We start from the raw sequence: 24,089 nt of genomic DNA, 5'->3' as shown, positions 1-24,089 counted from the left end.
TAACAGGGTCAATTACGTCTTGTAAATAATGTATTTTCTATTGTTTTATTATTGTTATAATTACACAAAATAAGTAAGTTACATGTAAATACCTGAATATTGTTTGATGTTTTGTCAATGTGGAACCATTGTCTCGTTGTCCCTCCTACTGCAATAATAACTGTCACACCTGTCTTTTTATATGCGTTGGACACGCCTTCCAACTTCCCTTTTTGTCCACGATAACGGGAGAGGTAGGCGTCCATGCGACGACAGAAAATATTTTGTCTTGTTAAGAACTTTAATTAATTTCTTGTTTATTATTATATTTGTGTAGAGGCTCGACGATGGCACAACGTTTTTTGATGACAATTGTATCCTGTTTTATCAGGTATGTTTTTATTTTACTTTGTATGTAACCACGCTCTCCCTTTTTGTCCACGATAACGGGAGAGGGGCTCGACGATGGCACAAAGTTTTTGATGACAATTGTCTTACATAAAAAACACAACGCAGAGGAAAACACCACGGTTACACCAATGCAATCGCGTTTTTTTTTTTTTTCTAGTCCATCGCTATCAATATCCTCAAAAACAAATCTTTCATCCTCGCTCAAATTAATGGGGAAATTGTCGTTTTTTCGGTCCGAATAGCACTTTTTGTTGGAGGCTCCCATTAAAAACAATGTGAATATGTGAGGAGCCATCAAACATGTGACATCATCGTCTGCAACTTCCGGTAGAGGCAGGGCTTTTCTGTTAGCACCGAAAGTTGCGAACTTTATCGTGGCTGTTCTCTACTAAATCCTTTCAGCAAAAATATGGCAATATCGCGAAATCATCAAGTATGACACATAGAACGGACCTGCTATCCCCGTTTGAATAAGAAAATCTCATTTCAGTAGTCCTTTAATGATCCACAAGGGAAATTATTCCATACAGTAGGTCAGTGACAAAGGATGGAACGTGTAAGGATGGAAAGGATAATGCATGTATAACATAGACTAAAAATGTACCGTAGTAGCGATATAAAATATAACATATATGTAATATTTACATATTATATATACAGATTTTCCCGAGGGAGGTGTTAAGGAAACGTCCAACCGGTAGGAGGCCACGGGGAAGACCCAGGACACGTTGGGAAGACTATGTCTCCCGGCTGGCCTGGGAACGCCTCGGGATCCCCCAGGAAGAGCTAGACGAAGTGGCTGGGCAGAGGGAAGTCTGGGCTTCCCTGCTTAGGCTGCTGCCCCCGCGACCCGACCTCGGATAAGCAGAAGACGATGGATGGATGGATATACAATTTGCATGTTCTCCCCGTGACTGCTTAGGTTCCCTCTGGGTACTCCAGCTTCTTCCCACCTCCAAAGAATTGATTAACGTGGACCCCGACTTAAACAAGTTGAAAAACTTATTCGGGTGTTACCATTTAGTGGTCAATTGTACGGAATATGTACTGTACTGTGCAAACTACTAATAAAAGTATCAATCAATCAATCAATCAATGGGGATAGGTTGATTGGCAACACTAAATTGGCCCGTGTGAGAATGTGAGTGTGAATCAATTATTTATATAGCCCTAAATCACGAGTGTCTCAAAGGGCTGCACAAGCTACAACGATATCCTCGGCTCAGATCCCACATCAGGGCAAGAAAAAACTCAACCCAATGGGATTATGGGAATGTTGTCTGTCGATCTGTGTTGGCCCTGTGATGAGGTGGCGACTTGTCCATGGTGTACCCCGCCTTCCGCCCAAATGCAGCTGATATAGGCTCCAGCACCCCCCGTGACCCCAAAAGGGACAAGCGGTAGAAAAATGGATGGATGGATATATACTGATATATTATATTATATTGTAGTATATTTGTATATAACATATACAATATATAACGATGTATTCCCATATAAGTGTAATTATCTCTCAAGGATGCCAATGCAAATACATTCATCCATCCATCCATTTTTCTACTGCTTGTCCCTTTCGGGTTCATGGCGGGTGCTGGAGCCTAACCCAGGTGCACTCGGGCGGAATGCGGCGTACATCATGGACAAGTCACCACCTCATCACAGGGCCAACACAGATAGACGGACAACATTCACACTCCCATTCACACACTAGGGCCAATTTGACTGTTGCCGATTTTTTTTAAATCATGGTGATTTTTTTTATTTCTTGCTTTCCTTTTTGCTTACGTTTGTACTGTTTTGGCCTGGCGTGGTGTTGCGCTTCCACGACGCGGAGGACATCAGGCAGCTTGCAGGCAAGAAAGTGTTTTAATCCAATGCACAGGGAAAAATTACAAACAGCCTGCCCCTGGGAAACTCCCAAGAAGCTTATGAGACTTACTTAATAAGTTGGGTATTAAAAGATATTCCAAGACACCAATGTAATTAGAAAAAAGCAATCTGGAACTTGTTGTATTTTTTATTTGCATATTTATTTTATAAACCTTTATTTATAATAAGAACATTTACATACAATCAATAAATAATAATAATGTCTGTCCTGAGTCCTCCTCCAACTTGTTAGTCGGTTTGCCTTTTGCTAAAATAGTCACTAGAAAAAAGGCTAAAATAATCTGGTTTTGTTGCCACAATTTGATTTTTTTCTCCCTGAACTTTTTTTTTTTTCATGCACACATCTGACTGCGACTCACTGAAAATGACACACAATCCACTTTTATGTCACGACCCAGCAGTTGGGAACCACTGGTCAACTGTATAACAGTTACTGTAATATTTCCATGTCTGTCCAGAGTGATTGACCACTTTGCAAAAATGAAAACGAGACGTTACAGTTTACTTCTCAGAAAATGATTCCCTGAACAGACACACAACAGTTGTTCATTTATTCTACTACTGTGGCTTTATTGTTTTGTGTATATTTTATAGTTTTGTGTATCAGAAATAGGATTAGCCACATTGCCATAAATGGAAATTAAATAATATAAAAGAACCCAGAGATGTAGGGGTGCTTTATTTTTTGTTTTACTTTTGTAGATGTTAATTTTGCAGATGATTACTGCAATAAATATTTCAAAAAGATCATTGCTCTTCCTTTTTGCTTTTATCAGTAGCAGTTTAGAAGTCCGGAGTAAAAAAAGTGCACAAGTAGGTCAAATGCATTAGTTCATTTCAGGTGGTTAATCAAAGATCCATACAACATAATCTGATATGATTTAATAGTTTAAAGCACTATTTATGTATTTTTTATGATAAATAAGTGCTAAAAATGTTTTTGCTTGCGCGCTTTGCACGCTCACATGAATTATTTGTGCCCCAGTACAGTATTAGGTCTAGTGACGCCCCTTCGCTGGACCATTACAAATCTAAATTTCAAAGTATACATATGCAGCTAATTCGAAGCATTTTAATCATTGGAAATAAAGTGGTTTTTCATAAATTAGAAATTTTCATTAATTTCATGGCTTATGTGTACGAGTGTGAGTTTTCACCAGTGGACATATTACGACTGACACATGTGCATCTGGTTAATGCGGCTTTTATTTGGATGGGTCAAACAGGAACCTCTCCTGTCATTCACGGTATTCCCAGCGCTGACGACGTTAAAATCCAGCATCTTTCCGTATTTACAACAAAAAGTAACGTTAGTAGACATTTTATTTCCTCCAACGTGACAAGTGAAAAGGCTCAAAAGAGAAGATGATTTTGTTTCATTGGAATTACGTGCGAGCCAATGACGTCAGATGTTCCAGATGTTAGAAGCTGTGTAGCAGCACGTTGTTCCACATTGTGACCTCGACTCGTGCGGAAAGAGTTCCGGGGCGAAGAAGAATGAGCAACATGAAGGACAAAGCGAGCCTCCGCCAGCAGAGCTCCGAAAACAACTCGGTGAGTAGTAACGAGTGGGACATGGCGAACGATGTGTTCGTGTCGGGCTACGACGACGACCCGTTGGAAGCAGAAACGGGCTCGGGCGACCCGGTGGAGCCCGGCATGGACAGCAGACACCTGCCGCTTGTACCCCAGGACGGCATGATGCTCGGCCTGGATGGGGACGAATATCCGGCGTCGTCCTATCTGGACATCGAGCCGAATTACGCCGAGAGTGACGGCAGCGTCACCGCCAAGAAGCGAATACGGTCCAACAGCTCCCGCCACCGGGGAGAGATCGTCACGGAACTGGGCCCGGAGGAGGTGCGGTGGTTCTACAAAGAGGACAAGCGGACCTGGAAGCCGTTTGTCGGACACGACTCTTTAAAAATCGAGACTGCCTACGAGCAGTACCGGTGTGATCTGGTCGAGGCCGAGGGCAAAGCAGCCGCCAGGAGCGGGGAGGTCCAGTGCGCGGAGTGGGTGGTGGATGCGGGCTCCGCTTTGGAGGAGAGGAAGGACCACGTCAGCGTAGATGCGGTGTGTGTGAGGGGAGGACTTTATGAAGTGGACATCCGGGATAAGGAATGCTATCCCGTTTACTGGAACCGTAAGCACTTTATTTTTAATTTATGATTACAATAGATATATAATATATGTATATATATTATATATATAATATATGTATATATATATATATATATATATATATATATATATATATATATATATATATATATATATATATATATTATATGTGTATACATATATACAGTTGTGATAAAAATTATTCAATTCCCACACAATTTTGATGTTTTAGCAAGTTGGACATTTATTCCGTATTTTGTTTATAGTCATATCAAATAAAGATGTGTCAAATAGACAAATGCAACTTAAATTGTAATGCTGTATTTTACAAAATACCAAAAAAGGACATTATTCTTAATATCTCATTGACAAAATTATTCAACCCCCTAGTTACATGCATCTTTAGTACTTAGTAGAACACCCTTTGGCAGTAATTACATCCTTCAAACGTGATACATAACCGGACACACGCTTCTTGCAATGATCTACAGGTATTTTAGCCCATTCCTCTTGGGCAAAGGCCTCCAGTTCATTCATATTCTTGGGCTTGCGTGCTGCAACTGCCTTCTTCAAGTCCCACCACAGGTTTTCTATAGGATTTAGGTCTGGCGACTGTGAAGGCCACTCCAGAGTCTTCCAGCCCTTCTTCTGCAACCACTCTGATGTTGATTTGGAGGTATGCTTGGGATCGTTGTCCTGTTGGAAGGTCCAACGTCTCCCAAGCCTCAGCTTCGTCACTGACTTCATGACATTTGCAGCTAATATATCCTGGTAGGAAATAGAATTCATAATGCCTTGAACGCGCTGGAGATTCCCGGTACCTGAGGCAGAGAAACAGCCCCAGAGCATGATTGAACCCCCACCTTGCTTAACAGTAGGCAAGGTGTTCTTCGCTTTGTAAGCTTCATTTTTTCTCCTCCAGACATAATGTTGATTCATAGGCCCAAAGAGTTCCACTTTTGTCTCATCACTCCATAGAACAGTTTCCCAAAACCTTTGGGGTTTGTCCAGATGATTTTTGGCCTACTGGAGTCAATTTTTCTTGTTCCTGGTAGTCAGAAGTGGGGTGCGCCTGGGAGTTCTGGCATGGAGGCCTTCATCTCGTATTGCGACGAAACCTGCGTTCCCCCCTCTGCAATGTCCTGTCGTAGTTCATCAGCTGTTACCCGGGGGGTTTTCACCACTGTACGCTTCAAATACCGGACAGCAGTTGCACACAGCATCCTCTTTCTACCAAGCCCAGGTAGTGTTTCCACTGTGCCTCTAGCTTTAAACTTGCAAAATATGCTCCCAACTGTGTCTCTTGGAATGTGTAATGTCTTTGCTATTTTCTTATATCCATATCCTTTCTTATGAAGAGAAATGACCTCCTCTCTTGACTTCTTTGACCACTCCCTGGACTTCACCATGTTGCAAATACACCATTGACCATCTACAAGAAGCTGAGCGTCACAGTCTTTTTCAATCAGTTTAATTGTTCTTGTTATGGTTCTAATTACATCTACAGGTGTTAGCAACACTTGATTGAAAAGACCTTATTCAAATTTTGTTGTTAAGAGTTATGATCTTCAAGGGGTTGAATAATTTTGTCAATGAGATATTAAGAGAAATGACACTGTTTGGTATGTTACAAAATATAATGTTGTAATTCAAGTTGCATTTGTCTATTTAATGCATCTTTATTTGATATGACTATAAACAAAATACGGAATAAATGTCCTACTTGCTAAAACACCAAAATTGTGTGGGGGTTGTATAATTTTGATCACAACTGTATGTGTGTATATTTAAATGTATGTGTATATCAATATGTATATGTGTGTACATGTATACAGTATATGTTTGTTTAAGTACGTTAGGTCAGGCAAAAACACGGAGGCCAAAAAAATTCCTACAAACCTATTTCGCTCATCAGGGGATTTTATGTGTGTGTGTGTATGTATGTGTGTATATATACATTTATATATATATATATATATATATATATATATATATATATATATATATATATATATATATATATATATATATATATATATATATACACATTTTCTACCGCTTATTCCCCTTTGGGGTAAATATATATTAGGTATATATTAGGGCTGCGAATCTTTGGGTGTCCCACGATTCGATTCAATATCGATTCTTGGGGTCGTGATTCGATAATATATCGATGTTTTTAATTCAACGCGATTCTCGATTCAAAAAATATATTTTCCCGATTCAAAACAATTCTGTATTCATTCAATACATAGGATTTCAGCAGGATCTACCCCAGTCTGTTGACATGCTAGCAGAGTAGTAGATTTTTGCAAAAAGCTTTTATAATTATAAAGGACAATGTTTTATCAACTGATTGCAATAATGTAATTTTGTTTTAACTATTAAACAAACCAAAAATATGACTTATTTTATCTTTGTGAAAACATAGGACACAGTGTGTTGTCAAGCTAATGAGATGCGATGCAAGTGTAAGCCACTGTGACACTATTGTTGTTTTCTTTTATTTTTTATAAATGTCTAATGATAACATAAATGAGGGATTTTTAATCAAAGCTATGCTAAAATTATAACTAATATTGATACTGTTGGGGCTTCACGGTGGCAGAGGGGTTAGTACGTCTGCCTTACAATACGAAGGTCCTGCAGTCCTGGGTTCAATCCCAGGCTCGGGATCTTTCTGTGTGGAGTTTGCATGTTCTCCCCGTGAATGCGTGGGTTCCCTCCGGGTACTCCGGCTTTCTCCCACTTCCAAAGACATGCACCTGGGGATAGGTTGATTGGCAACACTAAATTGGCCCTAGTGTGTGAATGTGAGTGTGAGTGTTGTCTGTCTATCTGTGTTGGCCCTGCGATGAGGTGGCGACTTGTCCAGGGTGTACTCTGCCTTCCGCCCGATTGTAGCTGAGATAGGCGCCAGCGCCCCCCGCGACCCCAAAGGGAATAAGCGGTAGAAAAAGGTTGAATGGATTGATACTGTTGTTGATAATATTCATTTTTGTTTCACTACTTTTGGTTTGTTCTGTGTCGCGTTTGTGCCTCCTCTCAATTGTTCTGTTTATTGCAGTTCTGAGTGTTGCTGCGTCAGGTTTGGTTTTGGAATTGGATTGCATTGTTATGGTATTGCTGTGTATTGTTTTGTTTGGTTGATAAAAAACACTGTGTCCAATATTTTCACAAAGATAAAATAAGTCATATTTTTGGTTTGTTTAATAGTTAAAACAAATTTACATTATTGCAATCAGTTGATAAAACATTGTCCTTTACAATTATAAAATATTAAAAAAAAAATCTACTATGCTTGCATGTGAGCAGACTGGGGTGGATCCTGCTGAAATCTTTGTATTGAATGAATACAGAATCGTTTTGAATTGGAAAAATATGGTTTTTGAATCGAGAATTGCGTTGACTCGAAAAAAATCGATATATTATCGAATCGTGACCCCAAGAACCGATATTGAATCAAATCGTGGGACACCCAAAGATTTGCAGCCCTAATATATGTATATATATATGTATATAATATATATACACAATATATATATATATATATATATATATATATATATATATATATATATATATATATATATATATATATATATATATATATATATATATATATATATATATATATATATATATATATATATATATATATATATATATATATATATATATATATATATATATCCATCCATCCTTTTTCTACCGCTTATTCCCTTTCGGGGTTGCGGGGGGTGCTGGCGCCTATCTCAGCTACAATCGGGCGGAAGGCGGGGTACACCCTGGACAAGTCGCCATCTCACCACAGGGCCAACACAGATAGACAGACAACATTCACACTCACATTCACACACTAGGGCCATTTTAGTGTTGCCAATCAACCTATCCCCAGGTGCATGTCTTTGGAAGTGGGAGGAAGCCGGAGTACCCGGAGGGAACCCACGCATTCACGGGGAGAACATGCAAACTCCACACAGAAAGATCCCGAGCCTGGATTTGAACCCAGGACTGCAGGAACTTCGTATTGTGAGGCAGGCGCACTAACCCCTCTGCCACCGTGATGCCCATATATATATATATATATATATATATATATATATATATATATATATATATATATATATATATATATATATATATATATGTATATGTATATGTATATGTATATGTATATATATATATATATATATATATATATGTATATGTATATGTATATGTATATGTATATGTATATGTATATATATATGTATATGTATATATATATGTATATGTATATATATATTTGTATATATATGTATATGTATATATATATATTTGTATATATATATGTATATATATATATTCCGCCCGATTGTAGCTGAGATAGGCACCAGCACCCCCCGCGACCCCAAAGGGAATAAGCGGTAGGAAATAGATGGATGGATGGATGAATGGATAAATATATATATATATATATATATATATATATATATATAATTTGTTTATATATATATTAGGGGTGTAACGGTACGTGTATTTGTATTGAACCGATTCGGTACGGGGGTTTCGGTTCAGTTCGAAGGTGTACCGAACGACACGGACATATTAAGTAGGGCAAGTTTTGTAAACAATGCACACCGAGGCACTTGTGGTGCAACGGATCAACATTGATCCGTGATCCGTTCGGATCAATATCTTCGGTTCGGCCCACACGTGATCTGCGGTCGATTTATGAAAAAAAAAAAAGTTGTTCGCACAGCGTGGTAATGGTGAGCGGAGTAACGGAAGAACTTGAACGCCCCGTGCCAATTAATCGGTGTGTTTATAGGTGCAGACTCCATTGTGCAAAACGAGGGTTTTAAACACATGCTTAAAGTGCTTCAGCCACATTACGACATCCCGTCGCGCACCAACGTCAACGATAAGATTGTGCCATATTTTTATGAGCAAGAGAAAAAAAAATTGTGGACGAACTATCCCGAGCGTCATCTGTTGCGCTCACGACAGAAGGGTGGATGTCCAGGGGAACTATGTGACCATAAGCGCTCATTTCATCACAGCATGGTGGGAGATGAGAAGACACGCCCCCTCTACGAGAGTCACCTTGCGCAGGTACACACACAAGCAGTGGAGGAAGGGGCGTCACTAGACCTAATACTGTACTGGGGCACAAATAATTCATGTGAGCGTGCAAAGCGCGCAAGCAAAAACATTTTTAGCACTTATTTATCATAAAAAATACATAAATAGTGCTTTAAACTATGAAATCATATCAGATTATGTTGTATGGATCTTTGATTAACCACCTGAAATGAACTAATGCATTTGACCTACTTGTGCACTTTTTTACTCCAGACTTCTAAACTGCTACTGGTAAAAGCAAAAGGGAAGAGCAATGAATCTTTTTGAAATATTTATTGCAGTAATCATCTGCAAAATTAACATCTACAAAAGTAAAACAAAAAATAAAGCACCCCTACATCTCTGGGTTCTTTTATATTATTTAATTTCCATTTATGGCAATGTGGTTAATCCTATTTCAGATACACAAAACTATAAAATATACACAAAACAATAAAGCCACAGTAGTAGAATAAATGAACAACTGTTGTGTGTCTGTTCAGGGAATCATTTTCTGAGAAGTAAACTGTAACGTCTCGTTTTCATTTTTGCAAAGTGGTCAATCATTCTGGACAGACATGGAAATATTACAGTAACTGTTATACAGTTGACCAGTGGTTCCCAACTGCTGGGTCGTGACATAAAAGTGGATTGTGTGTCATTTTCAGTGAGTCGCAGTCAGATGTTTGCATGAAAAAAAAAAAAGTTTAGGGAGAAAAAAATCAAATTGTGGCAACAAAACCAGATATTTTTAGCCATTTTTCTAGTGACTATTAGTGAGTATTTTAGCAAAAGGCAAACCGACTAACAAGTTGGAGGAGGACTCAGGACAGACATGGAAATATATTTTTAAAAAATCTAAATGGGGCAACAAAACCCGATATTTTCAGCCATTTTTCTGAAAAAAAAACAAAAAAAACAGAAATGTTACTATTTTTTCTGGAAACAAAACCAGATGCTTTAGCTGTAGCCATTTTTCTGGTGACAAAACAAGATTATTTTAGTCAGTCACACCGATTAACAAGACAAGTGTACTGTGCTATTTTTCTGTGAAATAAACACTGGGTGTGAGTTTTCCTTGCCCTTTTGTGAGTTCTTCCGAGGATGTCGTAGTCGTAATGGTTTGTACAGTCCTTTGAGACATTTGTGATTTAGGGCTATATAAATAAACATTGATTGATTGATTGAATGATTCAGAAATTTGGCTCACGACTTGATGATATGGAAAAATGTTTTTCTTCCTGAAGATAAACCATTTGAGAAGCACTCAACTCACACATGCTTACTCCAAATCATCATTGATGCAGAACCAGCAGACAATAACCAACATTATGTTTCATGTTCATTGGAAATTCCCCCGACAGCTGGTACAGCAAATGAATATGTTTGTCTGATACAAAGAATAATGTTAGCTAACTTAGCATCAACTTAAGACAATGAAGTTGCCTAGCTAGCTAGGACTTCACTTACATCTCTCATTCCTCGCTTCTTCTCTGCTGCGGGCGAAAAACTTTCTTAAATCCATCTAGGAGTTACAGTTTGAGTCAAATCAAAATCAAAATAATGTTATTAACAAATTGTTGTTGGCTAACGTTACCTACCTCAGCAGTGATTCGCATCGCCTCCGTCTCTCTCTCTCTCTCTCTCTCTCTCTCTCAACCGAAGTCTGATCCACACGTGAATAAATTACCATATTAAGTAGCCATGTGCTCACTGTTTCATGGAGTGACTACAGTAGCAATCAATTACCATACTAAGTAGTATGTGCGCTGTTGTCTATGTTATGTAGACTTAAAACTCTGAAGCGATTTTTTTTTTTTATTGGTGAAATTTTTACTGGGGCACTGCAGATCAACAGTGGGGCATGTGCCCCAGTGAAATATGTCTGGCGACGCCCCTGAGTGGAGGAAAGGAGAAATCCCTTTTTATGTGGCACTGTTTTTCATTATTATGTTAAAAAAAGATATTATGCCTTGTGCACTTGAACTAGATTTTATATATTTGAATTTAATAATTTAAAAGTGTTACAAAACAAAACGGCAAAACTTCTGTTTATTTGTCTTGTCTTTTTTTTTTTTTTTTTTTTGCTGATCCGAAAAAAATTATCCAATCCGTGAGTTTTTTGATCCGTTGCACCCCTACGAGGCACCTTGAATTGATTTACGTGGACTCCGACTTAAAACAGATTGAAATACTTATTGGGGTGTTACCATTTGGTGGTCAATTGTACGGAATATGTACTGTACTGTGCAATCTACTAATAAAAGTTTCAATCAATCAAAAAAACAACAACACACGGCATGCTAGCAACGACTGGGCTATGATAGACTGACCATACCTCCTCTTTTCACCGGACATGTCCTCTTTTGCGGGGCTGTCCTGGTGGAGTTTCTTAAATGCCTCAAATGTCCGGCATTTTAAGTTAGGGTTGCGTGTATTTTCAATGTATGTTCAAGGTTAAGAAAGGGTTCAAAACAAGACAATTTGTGCACACAGCAGCATTCGTGAGGGAGGGGACAGAGACAGACGGAGCGAGAGAGTTATGATAAACATGCATGTGTCGCCAGGCTCTGATTTAATTTTTTAATATCTATAGCAGAGGTGTCAAAAGTGTGCCCCGGAGGCCATTTGCGGCACACACTTAATGTTTTAAAGGCCCATGGCACATTCTAAAAATACTATTAAAATAAACAATAACATAAACAAAAGTGAAATAAAAAAGCTTAAAGGCTAAATGTAATTTAGAAAAAGTTGCAACGTTGTCTAATTAACAAAGCTGGTTTTTTTCTTTCAAACTGTCATTGCTCAAAACATAATTTTGAATCAAAATCAATGTTATTATGAATTACTGACCTATCCAAGTTTCCGATTACTTCACATCAAAATATTTTTGGTGGAAGATTTAGCAAATTTGTTAAATAAATAATCAAACAATTGATATTTTGTTTTTTTCTTACTGTACCGAAAATGAACCGAACCGTGACCTCTGAACCGAGGTATGTACATATATATATATATATATATATATATATACATATACATATGTATATATATGTTTGAAAATGATTTGCAAATCGTTATATTCCGTTCATATTTACATCCAACACAATTTCCCAACTCATATGGAAACGGGGTTTGTATATATATATATATATATATACGGTATATAAAGTAATTAAGCATCAAGACAAAATAAGTAAGTCTAACAGTCTGTTGGCCATCATTTTATCGTAGAACAAGAGCGTATTCCTGTGATGAGGGGTCAGTGGTTCACTGATGGAACATGGCTTCCTTTGGAGGAGGATGAGAGTGACATGATAGAGCAGGATCATCTTGGCCGTTTCCGAGGGCAACAGATGAAAGATACTTATGAAATGGAGACAGTGGCCACCACAGTGGACAGCAAAGACGGTAAGCTATGAAACATCATCTCTTATAGTGGTTTGATATGCTGGCAAGTGATTTTTTTTTTCAGTATAATTTTTTTAACACATACACTTTTTAAAAAGCCTTACATGCAGCATACTACATATTTACGACAGTGTTCATTCATGTTAGCCGTTCACAGTCTGAAGCTGAGTCGGAGCCATGTTGACTGGCACAGTGTGGACGAGATGTACCTGTATAGTGATGCCACCACCTCCAAGATTGCACGAACAGTCACTCAGAAACTGGGCTTTTCTAAAGGTACATGGCGAAGGTTGTGAAGCATGAATATTGTTACAAAGTAGTGCTATAAAGTAAAGTCGTAGTGGTGGTGATTGCAAAACTTCAACATTTTTGTGTTACTAAACAACCACGGATTAATATTGAAGGAAAACAAAGTCAAGATCTTGAGTCCCGTGTTCCTCTCTTTTATTTTAGATTCCTTCACCTTATTGGAATCTCTTTATAGTTCCTCCCCAGATAACCTTACTTCCAGCAAAAAGGCACACACGCAACAGCTTTTCAATTAATGTTACTCTTAAACACAGCGGCTCTAAGGGGACACATTTATAAAACATTCTTGCCTTCCTTCATACTTCTGCTAAACAATCAGTTTGAGATTTGCCCCATTAGTCACGTTTTTCCCATTGGTGACGTCAGCGAATTATTCATATATGGTCTAAATTCACCCAAAGTGCTTTGTGCTAGTTCGCCATTGTTTTTCAGACGCTTTAGTCATATCCTCCTGTTGTGGGGCAGACTAGTTTGTACATTTACATACATGTTAAAATCATCCACTGTTGCCATTTGTAATACAAAGTAGGGTATAGTTGTAACTTATATCTGTCAGTAGACTATAGCAGACCATGGCCCCCGAGTCAAAATATTTGCCCAGCTCTGCTCTATATGGAAACACTAAAAAGTACAACATGGCTGGCTTGGAGGAGACACTGTCAAAGGTGAGCCACGTAAATAAGACCGTCCACAAGACGGTGCATCCTGAAGAGACAGTCAGAAAGAAACCTAAAGATGGTCTGAAAAACGTAATCTATGCAACATTTTGACCAAAAACCCATCATTACATGTTATGTAGACCATAAGGAAGTGTTTTAAATGAACAAAAAAAATTAAATCGTAATATGACCCCTTTGATTGATTGATTGATTGATTTAAGCTTGAAGACGCCAGATTGTTCTTCATCCTCCTCCCCTTCTTTGTATTTTGCCGGCAGCATCTTTTATCGCACATGAAGTATTCCTATTCTGTTTTTTTGTCGAGTCACAATGTTTATGCATTGTCCTTTTCTCATTTCCTTGTCTTCCTGCCAGCCTTGTTTCTTCGCTCCATCTGCCCTTTGGTCTAGCTTTTTTTCCTTTTGTAGACATATTAAATAGTTAAATTAATTTGCCTTTTTGTATTTATCCGCATGGTTTGTAGTTCCCTAGTTATCTTAAAGTATCACGTTATGTGCTGGACTTCACGCTCGTTATAAGCAGCCATTAGAATTAAAAAAAAAAATATTACCTCCTTTGGGTCCAACACATAGTGTTCACTTTGAATGTATGTTAGTTTGAATTCTACTGTATGTCAGTTTTTTTGTACTGTTTTATGGGTTTTTACTAAATAACCCGAGGGGTTCACAGGTTCATGTTTATTGTCCCAACCTTATTACCGGTAGAGCAGGGGTGTCAAACTCATTATAGCTCAGGGGCCGCATGGAGGAAAATCTGTGCACATGCGGGCCAGACTATAAAAATCATGGCATTAAAAGTTAAAAATAAAGACAACTTCAGATTGTTTTCTTTGTCTTAGTTTAAAAATAGAACAAACCCATTCTGAAAATATTACAATAAAAATACAGAAAAAAATACCGGTAGCGGTAAAGTTTAGATCCATGAAGGAAAGAAGAAAGTGAATGATTGTTTATAACTGAATACATTTACATATGCATAAAAATGTGTTTTCTTTTGTATATATATTTTTAATGAATTAAGTATTGTTTTTGACAACCTTTTTCCATATAGACTGTGAGATATAACAGGATAATAACATTTAATAAAAACATTTATCATTTGTTTTCAAAACGCTGACAGAAAAGTGGGACCCTATTTTGATGGAGTATTTGTGTGTGCAAAACAGCAGCCGGCGGTTGTGGCCTGCGGGCCAATTCTATTACTAATCAAATATCATCCCGGGGGCCATATGTAATTAATTCGTAGGCCGGATCTGGCTTGCGGGCCTTGACTTTGACACCCCTGGGCTAGAGCATCCATCACCTCCGGACAGGAGCTGATATGTCTTCTGTATCCACAGCTTCGAGCAGTGGGACACGTCTCCATAGGGGGTATGTGGAGGAAGCAGCGCCGGAGGACACGCCACCTGAAACCACCCATCTTGTATTTGTGGTGCATGGCATTGGCCAGAAGATGGACCAGGGTCGCATTATTAGGAACACCAGCATGTAAGACAATTGAGAGGCCTCCAGTCCTAAACTGGATGCTGACAAGATCATTGTGGACAGTAATTTTGTTCTCTTGGCAGGATGAGAGATGCCGCAAGAAAGATGGAGGAGAAACACTTTCCTAATCGCACCACAGAGCATGTTGAGTTTCTTCCTGTTGAGTGGAGGTCCAAACTGGCTCTTGATGGAGGTATGCATCGCTTGTTGGCATGCTCATTTTTAATGCATTGTGCTAGCAGCACATAGATCATCTTTGTGGAGATTATGTGTTCTACCAGCCCCCTTTAGGGTCTGTTTTATTATAATTTATTTTTAAGTGATTTATGGTTACAATAAACTACAATACTTCAACTGCAAGAAACTGCAATACATTACTACAACTATAAGTAACTACCGTACAATGCATTCCACTCCTACAACTACAAGTATCTCCAATACATTACTACAAGCATAACAAGTACAATAAATTACATTACACTACTACAATTGTAACAACTACACAAAACTGCAAGTACACTACAATTACTACATCTACAAAAAAACTAAAAAAGAAACCTACAATAAATTACTACAAGTACTACAACTAAAATACACGACTACAAACAGTACAACTACAAGGAACTACATTAGAACAGTTTTATAAGTACTACATCTATGAGAAAATACAACACATCACTACAAATATTACATTAACAAGGAACTACAATACCCTACTACAAATGATAAATAAATGATAAATGGGTTGTACTTGTATAGCGCTTTTCTACCTGCAAGGTACTCAAAGCGCTTTGACACTACTTCCACATTTACCCATTCACACACACATTCACACACTGATGGAGGGAGCTGCCATGCAAGGCGCCAACCAGCACCCATCAGGAGCAAGGGTGAAGTGTCTTGCTCAGGACACAACGGACGTGACGAGGTTGGTACTAGGTGGGATTTGAACCAGGGCCCCTCGGGTTGCACACGGCCACTCTCCCACTGCGCCACGCCGTCCCAATAAATTTTTTTTTTTCATTTTCCTTCAATTTAATCACAACATTCAATTTTAAGCCATTTCAACTATTTATAAATACTACAACTCCAATAAACTTTACTACTATAGGTAGTGCACTACAACTACTAGAAACTACAATTACACTTCTACAAGTACTGTGACTAAAATAAAGCACACTTCTACACTTCTACTATGACAACAAAAACTACAAGTACACTACTACATGTATTAAAACTACAATAAACTACAACACACTCCCACGACTACAAGTACCTTGTTTGTACAAGAAACTAATATATTTCATGTACTTTGACCATGCTCTTGCACACATAATATTAAAGGACTTGAAAGTGTGATGTAAAAACGCATTGCATTGTGGGTCTTGCTGGACTCTGAATCGCTTATTTACATGCTTGAATGCAATAATGCAGACTTTGACTATGCTCTTGCAGACACAGAAGTATATTTGATGTATTTTGAACATGCTCTTGCAGACACAGTGGACTCCATCACTCCTGACAAGTTAAGAGGTCTCAGAGACATGTTAAACAGCAGCGCCATGGACATTATGTACTATACCAGTCCACTTTACAGAGATGAGGTGAGTTACATTGTGGGTTTATGCAGAACTTAAGGTACACTTCCTCTTTCCTGTGGATAGCTATAAGATGTGTGTCTCAAAAGGAATAAAGAAACATGTCAAAACCGTACAGTGGTTATCATAAATACACATCAGTAAACAGTGGTCATCTTTCATACGCAAAAAATATTTGTTGTTATTGTGCATAGATTACCCGAGGTCTGACTCTGGAGCTCAACCGTCTTTACTCGCTCTTCTGCTCGCGAAATCCAGACTTTGACAAACACGGGAAGGTGTCCATTGTCTCACACTCGTTGGGCTGTGTCATCACCTTTGACATAATGACCGGCTGGGACCCTGTGCGCTTTCATCATCTAGAAGTTCCAGACCCAAAAGAAGCCGAGGCTCGCTGGCCGAACGACGAAGAGCGACACCTTCAGGAGCAGCTCAGACTCACTCGCCTCAGGTATCTTTGTTTTGTATATTTGTTGTTTGTTACTACTAATACTACTACACCATTGTCAACACAACTTTTACAATTTACCATCTGACCATCCTGGCTGCAGCGACTAATCAATTAAATCTATTAGAAAAACGCTTCGAATTATATTCTGTTGCTTCGATTAATTGTTTAATGAGTGTTACTAATTAAAATATATCAAATCCAGACCAATAGGAGTACCCATGGACATAGTTTCCGCACGGCTGTTGCAATAGAGCACAAATACACATGGGTGCCATGATCTGTGTTGCGATGGACAGCTAAAATTAGAATAACGTTTTTTTGTTTTTTTTATTAATGCACACATTTAAATAGTAAATTTCAATGTTGATGACGTGCACTTATTAGAAAAAAAGAATGAAAGCTATTGTAATCAGAAAAAAATCATTGTTTATTTCAAAGAGCCTTATCATGCAAAACCAACTTTTCTTACCTGCTGTTTTGCATTGATACCTGCATAAGTCCCGAAATTTTAAAATCAATCGGTGGAGGGATTCTGTAGATATTTATAAACAATCTTGCCTTCCTATCTACTTCTACGACGTTTGAAACATGCACGATATAGACGATATACATTATTTGGCAGACAAAGGGATTGTAATTCTATTGCCCTATCGTGACAACACATTCTAGCCATGTACTGCTAATTTGACTATGATTGACATGGGATTGTCTGAAGCCAAGGCAGCAGGTCTGGTAGGTGGATGTACTTTAATATATCCCAGATATACCCGCGGAAAGAGTTTTACAAAATGTGCAGTGTGCAAATACTAACAGGACAGTGGAAGTTTTTAAGGAGATAAGGCTCACAGCTGCACAAAGCAAGTGTGACCTCAGTGAGTGTTTTGGGACAGTAGAGGCTCGCTGCAGAGCACACTGTACGTTGAGGACATGGACGACAGAAGTACTGTAGTCTGAACATGAGTACATTCTTCAATAACACCAGAAAAAGAAGGTAGTTTTGTTGGTAGTTGTTTTTATTCAAGAAAAAGTCACAAAAAATCTCTTGACACTTGAAACATTCTTAACTAAGTATATTGTACAATAAGCAGCAACAAATGAAAAATAGAGCAAAACAATACGATGTTAAAAAGTAACAAAAACACTGATTTGTTTTTAAACATGAGTGTACGTTGTTTTATCCTTAGTAAAGAATATATATGCATCATTGTATATTATGCAAATTGTACGATGCCGTCATGATGACCTCGCCCCCACCACACCCTCTAGCCACGCCCCCAGTGCCACAGGCATTTTGCCAATTTGGGGGAAACTGAGAATCCTTGTTGGAGCTAACATAGAGCTCTTGAATGTAACCAGAGATGGGTGGATCGATACAAGTCTAAATATTGACAGTAAAGATAACAACTATAGTATCTGTATATGGTCCATACGACAATGGTCATTTGGATATTTTGTATTATCACAAAATGTTTTTTTGTTGTTTTTGTTATTGTTTACAAGCTCAGGGACTGGGGCGGTATAGCTCGGTTGGTAGAGTGGCCGTGCCAGCAACTTGAGGGTTGCAGGTTCGATTCCCGCTTCCGCCATCCTAGTCACTGCCGTTGTGTCCTTGGGCAAGACACTTTACCCACCTGCTCCCGGTGCCACCCACACTGGTTTAAATGTAACTTAGATATATGTAAAGTGCTTTGAGTCACTAGAGAAAAGCGCTATATAAATATAATTCACTTCACTTTAAGGGAGAAACAAAAGGCTTTAAATGTGTTGTAGATAGTAGATTTTGCTAATGTTTAGTTATTTTTCACTATTGATTTTATTTGTATCAAAATATTGTATGTAACAAAAGTGAATGGGGAAAAAATTCTAATATTTCATTGATATCATATTGGTATTGTCATTTGTGATAAAAAATTTAATCATTCAATGTTCTTGAAAATGTTAAGTAATGGTACCAGCATTGATATGGCCAATGCTGCCCTGTTAACTACTTGGTATATTTAGATCAATGCCTGAATGTGTAGTATTGCCCAAAATGTATGTAAAGTATCCAAACAATAATATAAGTGCTTATTACATTTTAACATAAGTGTAGATAGAAACATGTTAGCTAGTAGATTATTAATAGTTTTGACAAAATAATACAACCACAAATGTTGTACTTTGTTCAATTTATGCATGTATGTTACCGCACACATGAACAGTAAAATTAGTAGCCTCTGTAACCCGTGTTAAAATAATTCTATTATCATCTATATTCCAATTAATTTGTCATAGTATATCGTTATTGCAAGAGGGTCTAGTATTTAATTTTCGGCATATAGATTTTTGAAAATAAACTTACTACAGTGCCCCACTGGGATCCAAATTGATTTTAAAATGACCCTTTAATGGTGGGAATCGCCAAACCTGTTTATTAAGTCAAAACCCTTCGACCTCACACAGACAGTTTTTAAAGTAAGCATAACGTTTAAATAGTTTTTGCCTCTTTTTTTACAGGTTGAGGGACTTGGAGGACCAATTTCAGGGTCTGCAGACCTTGTCATGTGTAGCAGTTCCAGCTCTAAAGTTTAAGGTAATCTTTTCCTGATGAAAGGTAAACACAGCAGTAAACCCTAATGCTTCAGAAACATGCATGAAGCACAACGTTCATGGTGCCTGCAAAAATACTTAATTATGACTGCTGATATACTGTACTATATTAAAATTAGTGAATGGTGATAATCATGACCTATCCTCTCCAGCAGATGAATGCCATTTAAGTGCATTGTTTAATGTTACATTTTCCTAATCTCCCAGGTGGAAAATTTCTTCTGCATGGGATCCCCTCTGGCAGTATTCTTGGCATTGCGAGGCATCCGTCCGGAAAGTAATTGTGTCCAGGACCATATACTTCCTACCTCAATCTGCAATCGTCTCTTCAACATATTTCATCCTACAGACCCAGTGGTGAGCTCACTCTCTTTATACTGTAAAAAATCATAAAAAATTGAGTTGCAACTAACAATTATTTTAATATTCGACTAGTCAAAATATTATTTACTTTGAGTTCATGACTTGATTTTGACTCATTTTCGAAAGGTATTACAGTAAATTGGAACAAATGAAATTACTAAGAAAATAATAGTTTTACCTTATTACACAAAGTAATCAACCACAGTGAAAAATAAATAAACATAGTGTAAAATATCCTGTAAACTTAAATTCTGTACTAAAAAAAACATAAAAACTATTTTAATCCTGTACTGTTGAGATGATTTAGCTGCCATCAGTCACTTACAGGAATAATACAGTAAACATGAATATTCATTATCAAAGTAAAAACATTAGCATTGCTTTTTATTTGCTATCATTTACTATTGGGAATCAAAATCTAAACATAAACATTGCATTTCCACAACTCTTTGCTTGTTGCTTCTTAACAGAAAAAATAAAACGAGTACATCTCAATGTAAGATTCACCACTGGCATCTAACACACTACTTAAATATTTGTATATCCCTTTTGTGGCAAAAAGACTGCTGGTATTGGTTGTAAAAACAAAAATGTGTTGTGTAAATGCTACGAAAATAATGATTTTATCATTGCTTCATAGTTTAACATTATGGACCACAACAGAAACAACACTTTTGGCTTTTTGTGCCATCCATTCGCCTTTTTAAAGCATTACATGGATTCAATTATTTAACATGTCAATAAACTACTTAATCAATCAATCAAAGCTAAAGCTTACTCCGCATCTTGCTCATGACTCGCCATTTTTTTTGCCTTTGTTTATTTTCTTCTGCAGTAAAATCTGGGATGTATTGGCCCTGGACGTTCCCGTGTGGGTTGTTAGCGGTACAAGTAAATAACATTACAATACAATTTTAAGTGACGTGACAACAGTAACAAATATTTGTCAACAATTTTACATTGTCAACATTGAACCTCAGAATATGAAGGGGACCTATGATGATTTTAATTTACATTGAAAACACTTCCTTGTGGTCTACATCATTGGTTGTGCTTTAGTGTACATTTTGCTTTAATTTTGCTTAACAGTCATATTTAAAACCCACCTTTTGCATGTGTCTACAAAATATTAGTTTGTGGAAGCATTCCCCTTAAATTGTATTTCAAGCTCTCCCCAACCATCCATTTCCAAAAGTGTCAAAATTAACTTTTGAAAATGTACACTGTTTAAATTTATGTCTAATAGATGAATGTCACTGCTATTTGTTTTCCAGACGTGGTCAAAAATAAACTTAAAAAAAAGTGTATAGATTCACTCGGTCACAACATTAGGTACACCTGTCCACTCAAAGACAAAACAGCTGCTTTTTGTCTCCCTGCTTGAAGCAGATTGGGGAAGGATTTCCTACACTCTGGCTCATAGTATTCATATTCATTCCTAATGTTCAAATAAGTAGGTCCACCTCGCTTTGACGTCTCAACTTAGCCAAACTTAAAAAAAGACTACAAAACACTATGGACAGAGGCATCCAAAACAGTATGAAAGTTCACACCCAACTGCAGGAACCTTGTGATTTGATGCTTTAGTTATGTTTGACACAATCATCCAACATTTTAATAACATTTATAGGTCATAAAAGAGGAAAATCATTATAGGTACCCTTTTGAATTCACCTCAATTAGGGACGCTCCGTTTGGTCGGCCACTTATTAGTATTTATCGATTTTTCTGAAAAAGTAAATGATCAGCCACAACGGATTAATATCTTCCAATGCTGATCACAAAAGTCAATCCCCTCTGGCTGACACTTTATTTATCTTTGTTCTGTTGGCTGATAGGCGGCTAACAGCTAATTGTGTATCTACATACACAATGTGAGGCCGCTCCCTAAGTTAATAATCACCTCTATTGAGGCAAATAAACAGCATTTCTTTGTATCTTAGCATTATCAAGTAACAATACCACTGGAGTGTGAGGCTAAATGTGTTACACACAGCGAACAAGTCAGGAGCAGGCATGCTAATCGATAAGTTAACTTCTTAGCTAGCTTGAAACAATACGATAAATAAGTGTCTTTTTTTTCTTTCAAGATGGGGCCGCTGTAGTGGCTGCTGGTCACAGGAGCCCCGTACTCATATGTGTCCTCCTTTTAGGTTATTGAAGTTTCTGTCTTGTTTTCATGTGTTTTTTGCCTTGTAGTTTGGGTGAAGTGAAGTGAATTATATTTATATAGCACTTTTTCTCTTGTGACTCAAAGCGCTTTACAAAAAATACTTCTATTTATTCTCTATCTAAGTTACATTTAAACCAGTGTGGGTGGCACTGGGAGCAGTTGGGTAAAGTGTCTTGCCCAAGGACACAACGGCAGTGACTAGGATGGCGGAAGCGGGAATCGAACCTGGAATCCTCAAGTTGCTGGCACGGCCACTCTACGAACCGAGCTATGCCATCCCTTAAAGACTGCCCAACATAGTGTGGTGGCACTTCTGCAGTGTTTTGTGGTGCTTTTTTGTGAAGTTTTGGATCTGCCTGGGGGGAGTTTTGGCCATGGCCATCTTTGCACTGTAGACCAGCTGCTGGCTGTCTGCCACACCGGAGTCCACTTGAAGAGACTAGAGGAGATGCTAAAGAAGAGACCGGGCTGCGGAGCTAGCATTGAACATTGGATGGATGAGCTGGACGGATTCTCGCTCATCCGAGCGGACTGGATATTGGCCGAGGGCTTGTGGGCAACCTAGGACGGAGTCGGCTCTCTTTGTTGCTTTGTTGGGTCTGTTTCTAACGATGACATTGAGTAGTGCAGAGGCCACCGCGGTGTATGTGGGTGTTGAGATTGTGTATGGTGGAACGTGTGCAATATGTATTATTATTGCTCTTTTTTGTGAGTGTTTTACTCTGTAGTTGTATGTAGAAATGGCGCCTCTGAAGTGGCAGCTAGTTGCATGAGCTCTGTGCTCTTTTGCTGTTTTTTATGTCCTTTGTGTTCATTGATGTCTCCTTGTGTTCATGTGTTTTTGTCATATTTTTTGTGGACTTTTAGTATCTGCACTGCAACCACATATTTTCCCCATTGTGGGTCGAAAAAAGAATATCCTATCCTATAAGGTGTACATCTATTAACAGAAAATCAACATGTAGATAATAAGGGCTAGAGAGAGTATAATATAATGTTGTCTGTTGCTGTGTAACGGTGAGGCATACGTAAGGAGAGGGCAGATCGATCCATGAATGACACTGTTGAAATGCAACCATTAGAGCACTAATGATAATATACAAACTCATATTAGGTTTCCCCCATAAGTTATATCTGCAAATTATAAATATTTTCATCACACACTTAAACTACAATGAGGACATTGTCCTCAATGTTGCAATACCTCTGGAGGGCACTGTGCATATGTTACTCTCTCCTGGCTCTAAGGAAAGGCGGTCGCACTCTTTCCCCTCTCTGTATCTGCCCTGCTTGCCTCTTTAGCTCATCCTGTCTTGTTTAATTTTCGTGTAGCCTCTTTTTGCACTGCTCTCCATAATCTAAACAATGGAATTGATTATCTGTCCTCTCAACAAAATTGACAAGATCCTGGGATTGGGGGAACCTGCCTGTCCTGTCGGAACAGTTATTGTTGGACACACGACAGATTCTTGGGGGAAGAGGAGTGCAGAGTCCCTGGCGACTCTTTTAGTCAAGAACTTT

At 38.1% G+C, this 24,089-nt stretch overlaps 1 protein-coding gene across 2 annotated transcripts in view; it reads left to right on the top strand.

The window, feature by feature from the left end:
- Positions 1-3,500: 3,500 nt before the first annotated feature.
- The window catches only part of ddhd1b (DDHD domain containing 1b), a 35,877-nt gene continuing 15,288 nt past the window's right edge, over positions 3,501-24,089 (top strand). For both annotated transcript variants that reach the window (XR_009806782.1, XM_061900423.1), the window contains exons 1-9: positions 3,501-4,426; positions 12,745-12,921; positions 13,069-13,197; positions 15,250-15,397; positions 15,478-15,587; positions 16,892-16,998; positions 17,187-17,443; positions 19,940-20,015; positions 20,240-20,389. Coding sequence is in view for 1 of the 2 variants with exons in the window: in XM_061900423.1 (XP_061756407.1) it covers positions 3,778-4,426; positions 12,745-12,921; positions 13,069-13,197; positions 15,250-15,397; positions 15,478-15,587; positions 16,892-16,998; positions 17,187-17,443; positions 19,940-20,015; positions 20,240-20,389 (1,803 nt within the window). In the remaining variant the exon portion in view is untranslated. The remainder of the gene's footprint in view (positions 4,427-12,744; positions 12,922-13,068; positions 13,198-15,249; positions 15,398-15,477; positions 15,588-16,891; positions 16,999-17,186; positions 17,444-19,939; positions 20,016-20,239; positions 20,390-24,089) is intronic.

The sequence above is a fragment of the Nerophis ophidion genome, linkage group LG05 (assembly GCF_033978795.1).
Source record: "Nerophis ophidion isolate RoL-2023_Sa linkage group LG05, RoL_Noph_v1.0, whole genome shotgun sequence".
Lineage (NCBI taxonomy): Eukaryota > Metazoa > Chordata > Actinopteri > Syngnathiformes > Syngnathidae > Nerophis > Nerophis ophidion.
The sequence above is the reverse complement of the archived record's forward strand: the minus strand, read 5'-3'. Positions and strand labels throughout refer to the sequence as shown.